Source organism: Culex quinquefasciatus, chromosome 3 (genome assembly GCF_015732765.1).
Source record: "Culex quinquefasciatus strain JHB chromosome 3, VPISU_Cqui_1.0_pri_paternal, whole genome shotgun sequence".
In the NCBI taxonomy this organism is placed as follows: domain Eukaryota; kingdom Metazoa; phylum Arthropoda; class Insecta; order Diptera; family Culicidae; genus Culex; species Culex quinquefasciatus.
Genome location: NC_051863.1, coordinates 134,613,414 through 134,627,047, shown reverse-complemented (window position 1 = coordinate 134,627,047; position 13,634 = coordinate 134,613,414). Strand labels below are relative to the sequence as shown.

The 13,634-nt window shown below is 44.4% G+C and overlaps 2 protein-coding genes across 2 annotated transcripts; both read right to left on the bottom strand.

Annotated features, from left to right (window-relative positions):
• Positions 1-1,970: 1,970 nt before the first annotated feature.
• Positions 1,971-2,708, bottom strand: LOC119769258 (transcription initiation factor TFIID subunit 4-like). The gene is made up of 3 exons (XM_038261199.1): positions 2,380-2,708; positions 2,039-2,313; positions 1,971-1,980 (listed from the first exon to the last, which is right to left on the bottom strand). Exons 1-3 carry the CDS (start codon positions 2,488-2,490, stop codon positions 1,971-1,973), a joined length of 396 nt encoding a protein of 131 aa, XP_038117127.1. The 5' UTR covers positions 2,491-2,708.
• A 5,334-nt stretch (positions 2,709-8,042) lies between these two features.
• Positions 8,043-12,395, bottom strand: LOC119769257. Its single transcript, XM_038261198.1, has 3 exons — positions 12,128-12,395; positions 11,779-12,064; positions 8,043-11,721 (listed from the first exon to the last, which is right to left on the bottom strand). Exons 1-3 carry the CDS (start codon positions 12,393-12,395, stop codon positions 8,043-8,045), a joined length of 4,233 nt encoding a protein of 1,410 aa, XP_038117126.1.
• Between the last annotated feature and the right edge of the window lie 1,239 nt (positions 12,396-13,634).

The window sequence follows — 13,634 nt, the reverse complement described above, 5'->3', positions numbered from 1 at the left end:
GTCTTTTTGTCTTCACGCCCTCAGTTTGCCATCTATTTGTTTTTTTCTTGGTGGAAGTTTCTTTGAATGGTGTGTATAATGTTATGAAATCAAAATAAATGCACAATTTAATTGAAAACATTGATTTTAGGCAACCCAAATCAATGAGTATAACGCAGCGCATCAGAGAATAAATATTTTTAGTTCGGAGTGATCGGAGACGTTCGGCCTGCCTGAGCTGAGCCGTTCGGAGCCTCAGCCGATCAGAGAGAGAAGGAGAGTAGAAGAGAGAGTGTTCGGGAGCGAATGGTGTGAAAGTGACAAACGGTAGGAATTCATCAGGGCAGTATCGCATCGCCTGCTATTTGTGCTCGCGAATGGAGTGGTGGGTTTTGAGCAATCAGGATCCTTGTTTTTAATTTCACTTTTTGTTACTAAAACTTGATTTCTCGAGTTTTTTTTTGATTAGGTCCTATAAACATATGAAAGACAATGGTTTATTGGTCCTTTTCAAAAAAAACTCTGGATTTGCAAAAAAACACTATTTTTATTTTTTTCAATTTTTGAAAGCCAACTTTTCAGAAATGTCAAGAATGGGCAAAAAATCTTTGACCAAATTATGAATTTTTGAATCAATACTGATTTTTTCAAAAAATCGAAATATTGGTCGCAAATTTTTTTCAATTTCATTTTTTGATGTAAAATTGAATTTGCAATCAAAAAGTACCTAGGTGAAATTTTATAAATAAAGTGCACCGTTTTCAAAAAGGTTTTCAAGTTATAGACATTTTCCGGTAACTATGTTGAAAATAGTCACTGTTATTTAATTTTTAAAATTAGTGCCCATGTTTGCCCACATTTGAAAAAAATATTTTTGAAAAGCTGAGAAAATTCTCTATATTTTGCTTTTTTGAACTTTGTTGATACGACCCTTAGTTGCTCTGAGATATTGCCATGCAAAGATTTAAAAACAGAACCCCCGGTGGTTGTTCACTTTTTCGTTTGACACTTTTTTAGCTTGTACCCCGTTGGCTGGTCGAAGTCAAACTTAAAAGTGACGAACTGTCACTTTTTACACGGCGCTTACGCACACAATCAAAACAAACGTTTGATAGTGTGTGTGAACTCCGTGCAAAAGGGTTGTCAAACTAAAAAGTGACCCCGTTCGTTTGACAACAGTTGGTGTCAAACCATCGGGGTTTGAGTGTAAAACTATTTTGCCTACATTGAAAGTTTAATCTCGAGTTTAATAGATAATTGCTGTACAGTCATCCCACATATTCGGAACACCCACCAATTCGGCACACTTTTGTGATAATTTGACAACAGCATGCAAGTTATCAGACCATTCATAAAACAACATAACTAAAGGCTAGTATGCAGATCGGAAGGAAAGGGGTCAAGAAACAGCTTTACGAACAGCAGAACAAAGGAAAGGGAAGGATTTCTTGGGGCTTTTCTTTACCCTCTCTGGCTTGCTTTCGCTGCTGCTGCTGCCCATTTGATTTTTTTTTTCTTGACCGGTTCCTTCCGAAGTGCGTATACCGCTTAAGCTTGAATTTCGTTGGTTTCAGTGCGTGAAGTCATTATTTTGTAAAAATTATGTACTCATGGAGAGAACCAAAGTTTGTTTACAACCGTAAGAAAAAAGTGTTCCGAATTTGTGGATTTCAAGGGTCAAAGTTGCCTAAAAGTTAAAATTTGCAGTTGTTCGATACAGTATTCGAAAGATTGCAAGAAAAGCTTTCAAATGAAGATAAAAGCGAATCATTAAGTTCAATTATCGATTTGCTATGATTTTTTGAACATTGGCCGATCTGTAAACTGTTCCGAATATGGGGATGACTGTAAATGGAAATGCGCTCCCGAGAGCTTGAGAGAAAGGAAAGGGAAACGGGGTGACCACAGGTCGGTACTCACCGGTAGAAGCGCCTGCGGCATCTTCGACATCGTTTGCCCGATTGTCGTCTGGCCCACGGTTGTTCCGGCGTTTAGCCGGATCTGCTGGGCGGCGATTTGCCACGAGCCGCCCGTCATCGTGGTCGTGAGGTAGGCCCGCTGCTGCAGTGGCGTCTGTAGCCGCACCAGAGTGGCCGGCCGGATGGTCGTTTGGCCGATCCGGTTCACCGTTGGTATTCCGGACTGCGTCATCAGCACGCGGATCGGCGTTGGGCCGTGCAAACGCGGAGCGGCCTGCGAGAGCAGGATTTTCGTGACCGGCCGGAACTGGGTCAGAGGCGATCCGGAAAAGGCTACGTTGGCGGGTGGTGGATTGATGCCCTCGATAGTGATTTCTTTCGTGACGAGCGATTGACGCAACAGGGGGAGGCCTTGCTGCAAGGAGAAAGTAATCAAGTTAGTATGAGCTCACTGACTGGCATGGAATGCTTTGGGACAAACCTTGAGAAAGCCTACCAGGCACGGCTTCGGGCTGACGTTGAGTAGTCGCACGAGCCGTTCGCAAAACGTCTCCGGCTCTACGTTGGCGTCGATCAGTTCTTGGATCAGCATCAAGACGTTCTTCTCGACGAGCTTCGGATGCCGCTTAGCCAATTCGATCAAGTTGGTTAAAAATTTCTGGCATTTTTCTTTGGTATTGTCAATCAAGTTTCGCTGCTGCGCTGTTTGGCCACCGGTTGAGGTCGTTACAACGACGGATTCGGTCGCGGATTGTTGAGGTTGCTGGGTGGTCACGACCGAGGGCTGTCCGGTTGCGGGGACGTCATTCGCCGTTGAGATGGTTATTGAGGCTACCCGTGTCGTCAAGTTACTCATCGGCGTCTTCGTTATGGATTGAGAATTGACGATTACGGCGCCGGTGCCGGACGAATTGGGCTGCTGGGACAATTGCTGAGAAAACTGTGAAAACATTAAACAACTTGCTCTACCGTTCATTTTCTGATCCACTGCAGAGCAATTCCAGCCCATAACAGGATTTTTTTAGGTACTTTTTTTTCTACCCTCTCCGATTTCAATGAAACTTTGTAGACATGTTATACTAGGCATATATAAGCCATTTTTGTGTATATAGAGCCAGTTACACTCGATAATGACATTTGAGAAGGGCGTAAGTGTTTTAAATATTTTTGTATTTCGTTATTTAAATATTGCTGCATCTCGAAGCTGTAGCATCGTATCAAAAAGTGGTCAAAGACAAACTTGTAGGAAATTTGACGGGCTTTCCGAAAAAATACTCTGATAGAAAAAAACACTCCACATTTATGAGATTTTTGGATTTTTAAGTTTCATAGTAAAATTTGAAGGTGAGCCCACGATTTTTTTTCGTTAAATATTTTTGTGAAAATAGCCTAAGATGTTACAAAAAGACTCACGAAAAATGCAGGATGGAGCAACTCACCTAAAAAAATACAAAAAATCATTTACTGAGACTGTTTTTCTGAAAAGTGCTCTAAACGTCAAAATTTTCAAAAACCTAATACGGGAATCGATTCTCCAGACAATTTTACATCTTTTACATAAAAGTCTCCATATTGACCATTGTCTTAAGTCCAATCCTTGTGAAGTTACAGCCTTGGTTACAGCGGGTTTAAAAATAAAAATGTTGAAAAAATAGGTTTTTTGATGGTTCTTGTCAATTTCTATATGACAGACTTGATTTTTCAGTCTCGAAAATATTTTTACCAGAAAGCTCGTCCAATTTTCCATAAGTTTGTCTTTGACCACATTTCAATTGGATGTATGGGCTTACAGATATAAGCTAATTACATTGCTCATAACTGAAAACATAATATTTTTTCAGTGTAGTACACTCAACCCCCGGTGGTTTGTCACTTTTTCGTTTGACACTTTTTAGTTTGTACCCCGTTGGTTTGACAAAGTCAAACTAAAAAGTGACGAACTGTCACTTTTTACAAGGCGCTCACGCACACTATCAAAAAATCGTTTGGTAGTGTCTGTGAACTCCGTGTTAAAGGGGTGTCAAACTAAAAAGTGACCCCGTTCGTTTGACAACAGTTGGTGTCAAACCATCGGGGTTTGAGTGTATAGTAACCTGGATAGTAATTATGCTTATATCTGTAAGCCCATGCATCCAATTGAAATGTGGTCAATGACAAACTTATGGGAAATTGGACGAGCTTTCCGGTAAAAATATTTTCAAGACTGAAAAATCAAGTCGGTCATATAGAAATTGCCAAAAACCATCAAAAAACCTATTTTTTCAACAATTTTATTTTTAAAACCGCTGTAACTTCACAAGGATTGGACTAAGGACAATGGTCAATATGGAGTCTTTTATGTAAAATTGTCTGGAGAATCGATTCCCGTATTCGGTTTTTGAAAATTTTGACGTTTAGAGCACTTTAAAAAAAAACAGTTTCAGTAAATAATTGTTTATTTTTTTAGGTGAGTTGCTCCATCCTGCATTTTCGTGAGTCTTTTTGTAACATCTTAGGCTATTTTAACAAAAATTTTAAACGAAAAAAAATCGTGGGCTCACCTTCAAATTTGACTTTGAAACTTAAAAATCAAAAAATCTCATAAATATGGAGTGTTTTTTCTATCAGAGTATTTTTTCGGAAAGCCCGTCAAATTTCCTACAAGTTTGTCTTTGACCACTTTTTGATACGATGCTACGGCTTCGAGATACAGCAATATTTAAATTACAAAATACAAAAATATTTCAAACACTTACGCCCTTCTCAAATGTCATTATCGAGTGTAACTGGCTCCATCATATACACAAAAATGGCGTATATATGCCTAGTAAAACATGTCTACAAAGTTTCATTGAAATCGGAGAGGGTCGGGTACAACCGATTCCCTATTTGACATGGAATTGCTCTGCAACGAATTATCTTCGTGGAAAACTCAACGTGGTGGGCCTGGCTGCAATCACGCTAGCGCCACTAGCGGCGAGTAGCGAATGCTGATTTTCAGCGTGAATTAATTGTGTGAAAACCAGTCGAGGTATTTATGTGCAGCAAAGTTTTAATGGGAGCGTTGCTCTGAGAAACTTAAGGAGCCATTACAATACCGCAAGCAAACAAACAAACTCGCACTTTCTCGTGTTTGACAATTTTCCAAACTCGCAAACAAAGCAAAATGCAAAATGTATGCAGACGGACGTTTGTTCAAACAAATCCAGACAAACAAACAAAGCAGGCAAACTGTTAAAAAGTGCGAGTTTGTTTGCCGTAGTGTAATAATTTAATAGCTCCTTTAGTTTTCATGTGATTTTCTTGAAGCATTTTACAACTATATCTTCTCCTCGAGTTAAGTATTTTATTATTATGATTTCTTTACATCTTGTTTTGATTGTTTTTCATTAATATTTTAGTTAATTTATAAAAAAAATTGCAGAAATGGGATTTTGGACGGTGGAGCAGCGCGCACGCCTTGCAGGATTATTCGTGTTTCGGGCGTATTTTTTTTCAGTGATTAGTGTTTATTGGGCTTTAATTAAGATTACATTAACTGTGTTGTGATTATAAAAGCCCTTCTTATATCATCGTTGATCAGAAGGAACGGCGTCGGGTAGATTGTGCATAAATTTTTCAAATAATGGGTTAAATTTTCACGGTAAAAAAGTCGTTTCTATATACAATCGTCTATCGAAAGACACGCTCGTTTTTGCATTTCCATCTCTTCCATTTTCGTTGTATCGCTGTTGAGATTCGATTGTGAGTAGCGGGACCTCGCGGTTACTCTGCATCGTGTTTTCGGAGCCTTTTATTTGATATTTAATTTTTCCAGCAGTCCTTCTTTTATCATCGGTGATCGGAAGGCGCACCGCCGTTTTAGTTCGTTTAAGTTAGTATTTAATTTCATCACAATCGTTCACGCGATGTCCTGTATTCTTTTCGTTCAAATTCGTTGATCGTAATACGGTCCAGACTCGATTATCCGAAGCCTCGATTATCCGAAGCCTCGATTATCCGAAGTTTCGATTATCCGAAGGTATGTATGGGACTTCGGATAATCGAATCACGAACAAAAAATTTTGTTTTCTTGGAAAAAATTGTCGCTGTCAATTTTGTCCCTCAAATTTCGTGTTAAATAGTGCGAAAAATTGCCTTTATTTCCGGCGATATTCTGTGGAAAAAGTGGTGGTCGCGAAAAATATGTTCTGGCGGTGGATTCCAGCGGAGCAAGAGGAGATGCCACAGTAACCTCAAATCGTGGGTCCCGAGCATGTTGCAGAAAATGGAGCTGCTTTCCGGATTTCCGGCTAGCATTTCCTGGTAGCAACTCATCGGCGAATGGTGTTTTCAAACCGGTGCGTTTCCTAGGACCCAGCGGAATTCGTGTCATCGTTTGGTTGTATCAAGTTTGTCGAAGGATCTCAAATTAATCAAATCGGACCACTCTTGAAACAGATGATGAAGCTGATATTGAAGATACTTAATTTGGTGAGCCCGTTCTTGTTATAATACAAAAAAAAACTATTTCACTTATACGATAACAGTCACTCACTTCACTCAAGACTAACTACGCCAATTTTCACTAAATACGCGGTAGGGTGTTCCCTTGGTCGTTCGCTGTGAGTTGTGGATTGCCTGCTTCTCTAATGAAGGTTCGACTGGGGGGGCATGCTTATTAATTTCTCGTCGCTCCATACCCTCAGTGACGTGATGGGAGCAAGGGCGTCTATGCAAAGTGTCCCTACACCCGCTACAAATATCCGGCGCTTGGGGAGGGAAGAGGGAAACCATTTTGTTTTATGCGCCGGTATTTGTAGCATTAAAATTCGTGCAAAAAAACTTATGCACGTGGGTGTACAGATTACGGAGTAAAAGATGATCGAATTGTTCACCTAGCGCTCACATGTGTTCCAGGACCAAGTTGCCTGCGGGTATGGGGATCATACATACATACATACATACATACGAACAAAAAATTTTGTTTTCTTATTTTTTTCATTTTCTTGTTTTAAACATCAATTTTTGTTCTACGATCCCATTTAAGTCAAATTTGAGTTGTTGATTGCCTATTAAAAAATAAAATGCATTTTTTAAAATATGACATCACCGCTATTTTGGCCGCCATCTTGGATATAAAAATTCTAAATCATATTACCGTAGTTTAGGGGTCATAAATAAGCTCGACAATCAAAAATTAGACAAGGATTTTTTTTTGTTTTTCGTGATTCGATTATCCAAAGTGAATTTTTTCCGAGGCCTTCGGATAATCGAGTCTGGACTGTAAATTATTCCAACTGGCAGTTTTAGTATTAACTCATCAAAATATTCATTTTATGAAGAGTAAAGCGTCTTTAATTTACTATTTGTGAAATTTGCTCGCGTTATCGTATACACAGAAAAATATACTGATAAGTCCAGTCCCTTTAGCACTACTGCTCGGTTGGCACGCGTTCGATTAAAAAACTTTTTAAATAATCAATTATGTACAAACTCATGTGATAATTTGTCAAAGACGCAGCCGATTTAGCGGTCTCCATCACTCAAGTATCGGACTAACATTCCAATCCACTTCCCCGTGTCTAACCACTGGTCGTGGCCAGCGTCGGTATTGATCGGCATGATAGGGACCTTTGAAAATTGCTAAGGGGTGATGATTTGTTCCTAATTTTCATCTGTGGTTCTGGTCAATAACAAAGTAGCATCTACGGGTAGACACCAATGCTATGCTATGCTATGCTATGCTATTTTATTAATATTTTGCAAACATATAGTTTCAATATGATTTTCGGTACTGTAGGTTTAATTGCACTTTGCGCAATTCACAAATTAGGGGAACTATACCCTTTTCAGCCTATTTCTATTATCGGCCTATCAGCACTTTGATCATGAATTACAGCTTTCATAAAGTGTTTTTGACTGTTCTAAGGTAATAAATAGCTCAAATAAAAGTGAGCAAACAAATCTCCATTGTTGAAACATTTGAGAATGTTGATTTAATAGCGGAAAACGGAAAAGTGAGGAGAATTGGTCGAACGGCTTAGAGTGATTAAAATGGGTATATTTCCCCTATGTATCTATAGAATTAAAAGAAAAGGAAAAACTTGAAGATGAAAAAACTTCTTCAATTTAAATGATCACAGATCATACCAACGAAACAAAAATAATCAAACTCATCGAATATCACTCGAAAAACGATTGCAGATACATCATCGTGGCAAAGTGATTCTTCTCACTTTTCTCTATCAATTTAAAAATTACCTCACTCTCCCGCGACCCAACGACCGCTCTGGCCTTCTCCAGTTCCGCGTACGTCCCTCCGAAATCCGCCCCAACTAGTCCATCCTCCTTCAAGTGTTCATCGCACACAATCAGCTCGTAGCACCCGCCAATCCGAGCTTCCTCCCTCCGATCTTCCACCGAGAAGAACGTCCGGATCACGTGCAGGTCTTCGCCGTAGTCGACGCCACGTGCCACTCCGCGCGTGGCCAGGGTAATCCGGCCGGCGGTGCCGACCTGCTCGATCTGATCCTTGGCTGACTGCTCGGTGAGGATTTGGACGTGGTCGAGGTGGCGCGCGTGCAGGGCACGGAACTCTTCCAGCAGGGTGGGCGTGCGGAAGAAGATGATGACGGGTTGGGTAACGGGTTGCGCTTTGGCTCGGGAGAGGATCTGCTCCATCCAGAGTGGCTTGGTTGGGCGGTGGGTGAAGTCTCGGTCGGGATTGAACTGGGTGCGCGAGTTTGGTAGGGTTGACGATTGGTGGATGTCGTAGAATCGGTTGAGGGTTTCTCTTTCGTGGTGGTTCAGCGTGGCAAGCGGACTTGCGGTGACTGCCAGGATCAGCGGGAAGGCCGTTGGCAGCAGGGCGTACGCGAATAGTCCGCAACCGACGTTCAGGTAGCCGTAGTTTTTGGTGGAGCCGACTCTGAGCTCGAAGTTGTGGTGCTTCAGTCGGAAGTAGTTGAACACCGACTTGTAGCCCGGAATGGACCAGGTCACGAAGCGATCTCCGTCGCGGTAGGTGATCGCGCCCTGCTGGTTGAGCTTGAAGTCGGCGTACTGGGCGCGGTCGGTTGCGACCGAAATGGCATTCTCGACCATCGATTGAAACTCCGCGTAGAACAAGTTTCTGTTGGTAAACTGTTTGCGCACGTGGTTGTCCGAGGTCAGCGTTACGATCAGATCGAAGGGCGTTTTATTGTTGAGGAATGTGTCGAACTCTTGCTTTCTAGTGAAGCGCGGCGAGGAAATGAGCTTTTCAATTCGTGTCATCACTTCCTGGACATCTCGCAGGCCACGATCGGTGACCAGCTTCCAGATTTTTACCTGGATTTGCTCCAAACCCGGAACGACGGGGAACGCTCCGGGACAGTACTCCTTGCCGTAGACTTCTTTGTCGAAGAAAACGTCCACCTCGTCCACGAGAAGAACTGGCGGATGCTGCGCACTCAGTTTGGCCGGTCGTTGCTTGTCTGGCGGTGCAAGTATCAGGTCACTCACCAGCGTCTGCAGCTCCAGCGGTTCGCCGTCCACGCGAGGAGCAATGACCGCGTCGACCATGTCGTCGTAGGTGCCGTATTTAACCGCTTCGATAACGCCGAGCAGCTTGAGCAATCGGGCAAACTTGTTTGCGTCTCGTTTTGCCAGGTATTTGCTGCGGTAGATCAGCAGAACCCGGTGGCCGGTTAGGGCCAGAACCGCGGCGATCAGTGCTAATACGAGCGGTTTTCCCCCACCGGCGGGAATCTGGGCCAAGTGCTTCAGGATGCCCTGCTTGTATTTGTCCGCGCCGAGCAGCCGGAGCACGGCCATGATCTGCGAGCAGTGGGGCCTGTTGTAACTCGCTTTCGTCCAAACTGCGGCCACACCGGCGAGGATCTTGGGCAGCTCGGTCTGCTTGAACTGATGAGTCCACACTTTGAAGTGCGTCGGATGAACGGAAGCTTGCAGCGAACTCGCCAGTGCCGGACCAGACTCCGTCGCGTACTTCACAAAGTGTTCTCCGTACTGAAGATACGTTCGTTTCATCTCCTCTGCGCTGAAACTGTCCGCGTCGTTCAACTCGCCGAACGTCTTCAACCACAGGCTGATCTCGTCCCGAAACGATTCCTCGATCCCCCGTATTCGCTTGCAGAACTCGTCCATTGACTGGCTCCGCTCAACCACGGCGCAAAACGGCTGGACGCTGTCCTCCAGAAACTGTTCGTACGTCTCGTACTCCGCTTGCCGTCGCAGGTGCGCCAACGAAGCGCCAATTGCCGTCAGCAGGGCTCCGACGGACACGATCTGGTCCTGTTCCGACCAACCGCGCTGCTCGAGCTGAGACTGGACGCACGCGAGCAACTCGTTGACCACGTCGACGGCGTAGTTCCGCGGACAGGTCGCTCCGTCCAGCAGTACCGCAAACAGCTGGTGAAATTTGTCCGCCTCGGTGACGCGGTACGCTTGGTGCGAAGTTCCGCTCCACTTGCTGTCAACCGGTTCGATGTACTCCAGTGCGAGTGCGGCTTTCTTCGGCTTTTCCGGCAGCGACTTGACCAACCATTCGAACGTAACGCCGTCCAGATCGACGACGAAGGCGTTGAAGGCACGGAGCAGAGCAATCACGCTGGGGACGTCGCTCTGTTTCCGCAACGCAACGGCCACGATCTTCAGCAGTGTTTTCTTGATTTGTTCCATTTCGGCGCCGGACTTCTTGCGTGGGAATTTCTCTACGATTTCACAGCGATTCTTCCAGTAGCAGGTGACAACCTCGAGGAGGTCAGGGAACGGTTCGGCGAAGCTGAGCATCGCTCGGTTGATGACGTCCAGTTGCGAGTGCAGAATTTGCTTGTCCTCGTCGGAATCGACGCTGCTCGCGAGGGGACAAGTCTGCACGACGAAGCGGCCAACACTGTGCGTGACGACCCGGATCTTCTCCGCTTGACTGATGTTGGACCTTTTTAGAAGTTGCAAGTAGCTCGTCACGATTTGTTCGAACGCGCCCAGGTCTAGATCGCGCAAAACTTCCTCGAGAAGGCAGAACCACACGCGATGATCGTTCGCGATCGATCCTTCAAAAGGTCGCTCGTTTCGACTCAGCAGTCGAAACAGAAAGTTGTACTCCCGTTCAAGGCACCCTGCAAGTACCGTGTCCGACCTCCACTTGATCGCGGTTTCCAGCGGATGCCATCCGTGTAGATCGCTGCGGAGCAATTCTTCCGGGCTGTGATCGGAACGCGCGATGATGGCCGCAATCAACTCGTCCAAGCTTCGACACAGCGACACGTAAATCGGGCTCACCAGCGGATCGCTCGTTTCTTGAGATTTCACCCGTTCGATCCAAAGTTTCGCAAGATCCGTCAAAGGTTTGCGGAAAATCTCCACGTCCAGCACCTTCTCCATTTCGCGAAACGCCGCAACATCGTCCTCGTGAACTCTGTAAATGGTCCGCATCGGAACGTCATCCAGCAAATCGCGCAGAAACTGGGGCGCGTCCAGCAAAGCGTTCACCTTGTTCAAAACGACAACCTCGCAGAACCGTTCTAGCGCGCTGTTTAGCTCCCGCGTATCGTCGGAGAAGCCGGGAGAAAAACGCTGAAGAAACTCGTTTCTGCGTTCGGTTTCCCGCTCGATCCGGAGCAGATTGGCGGCTTGTTCCCTAAGCTTGGCTGATGTCAACGGAGTTTCGAGAAGCTGTTCGCACAGTTCGCGGTACGTGAGTGCGTTTGAGCTTTCAGCGATTCGGAGAATCTGAGCGGCATCAGCGGCGCTGGAACGATCTTGACGAATTTTGGCGAAGAGATCGTGTAGAGCTTTTCGCTGACTTTCGCGCTCCGTCGTAGCGTCATCCAGCACAATTCGGACGATTCGGAGTTGACTGTAGAAAGAAAAATGTTTAAAAGTTGACTACAAGACTTGCAGTTCAACTTGATACCTTAAGAGTACGGCTTTCGCCTGAGCGAAACTTGTGGCTTGTCTCAACTCGTTCACGTCGATCGGTACCACCCTGGCTATGAATCCTTCGCCAACAAGCATCAAACTGCCCACGTCGTGCAACCAAATGTCAAAGTCACCGTCGACAAGCCGGGCCGAACAGTTTAGCTGGGCAACCTTGGTCGGTATCGGTTCCTGTACGTTGATGAACTCTTTGCCGGAATCGCTGTGGTGATACCAGCACCCCGGAGACGTCACGTCCTGTTCGCCAGATTCACCTAGCTGAGCTAAAAATCAAACCAAAAGATTAAACTGTTGAACAAATTTGCTGTTTCATTCCAAAAACCAACCACCGATCGATTCGTTGGAATCCAAACTTTCATCGGTCGGCTTAACATCTTCCAAGGAAGCGGATTTCTCTGCCTTGATCCGGGGACCGTCCTCCGAGTTGGACGACCCACTTGACGACAAACTCGAATCGGAATCCTCCTCCTCCGACTCTCCGGCAAACCCTTCGAGATATTCGTCGATCAACATTTCGTACTCGACGTTGTCGGAGAAATGTTCCGACGGTTCGCCGCTGACTTCGGGAACGTCCTCGGCGGAAACGTTCTCCATTTTCACGCGTTTTGGTGGCGTCGGTTCCATTGAACATTCCGAAATTAAACGCTGAACAAACAGTGACTGTTACTATTAGAAACCGTTGAAAGGTTTGATAGGTTTAAAAACAAGTTTAAATTTTGTGCACTGTAACTGAAAATCGCACTTTGCTGAGTTCGTTTTCGCACTTTTTCATACGATTTTTTCAGTTCGACTGCGATTACACTTTTTTGTGTAATCGCAGTCGAACTGATAAAATCGTATGAAAAAGTGCGAAAACGAACTCAGCAAAGTGCGATTTTCAGTTACAGTGTGCGCACGCAAAACAAAACAATGCACTGTAAATGAAAGTTGCACTTTTCTGAGCTCGGAGTATCCCAATAAAAAGCATCGTCGTTATAGAGCGCCCCTGACTGACGGACGGGGCCGACAACGGCCCGAAAACCACCCGACGGCTCGACAAAACGGCCCGAATTCCGACGGTATGTCCGACGGAATTCGGGCCCTTTTCGTGCGTATATGCAACACTTTGTCCGACGCTTGTCGAAATCGACGTTTGAGAAAATCGACGTTGACGGGCCGTTTATGGGCGCCTTTGTTATTTAGATTGTCCTGCCACTATCGTGCGCTCTCGTTTCGGATTTTCTGCGCTGATTTGATGAAAAAAAGAACTTTTATTTGCAAACTTTTTTTATTATAGTTGTCAATTGGGTACTAAAGCCCTATGTAAATTTTTAACGGTAAAAAACACGATTAAAAGCAATTTCTGATCACTTTTTTTCATTTTAAGAGCGAGTCCACGAGCAAAGCATACCCATCTCGCATCGACCTCACCAATCTGCCTGAAATTTTTAGGGGTTGTTTGTACATATAAAACTAGCATCTGGCCAAAATATGAGCACTCTAGGTCAACGGGAAGTGGGGCAAATCGGGACACAAAGTTTAAAGGTTTAAAAACATCAAAAATCTTTAAAAGGCTATAACTTAGGCAAAATTCAATTAAATTTCAAAATTCAAAATGCATCTGAAAGGGCTCAAAAAATGCAGCAAAATGCAGGGTAGAGCATCCCGATTGGTTAAATTTAAAGGGAGTTATTGGCATTTTAGTGAAAAAATAGCATAATTTTCAAACTCAAATAAAAAAGTGTTCCATCCAGATATCAACTCGGTTCGACCTGCAGCTTGTAGGGGACATCTGGGACTACCATCTGAGACTGAGAACACTTTGGGTAAGGCAGTTTAACATATTAAATAGAC

Coding starts and splice junctions, on each gene's coding strand:
- LOC119769258 (XM_038261199.1), bottom strand. CDS start 2,490: ATGCTGATCCAAGAACTGATCGACGCCAACGTAGAGCCGGAGACGTTT. Junction 2,314..2,379: donor GCCTGGTAGGCTTTCTCAAG/GTTTGTCCCAAA, acceptor TTCTCCTTGCAG/CAAGGCCTCCCCCTGTTGCG.
- LOC119769257 (XM_038261198.1), bottom strand. CDS start 12,395: ATGGAGAACGTTTCCGCCGAGGACGTTCCCGAAGTCAGCGGCGAACCG. Junction 12,065..12,127: donor TTCCAACGAATCGATCGGTG/GTTGGTTTTTGG, acceptor TTTGATTTTTAG/CTCAGCTAGGTGAATCTGGC. Junction 11,722..11,778: donor GCGAAAGCCGTACTCTTAAG/GTATCAAGTTGA, acceptor TTCTTTCTACAG/TCAACTCCGAATCGTCCGAA.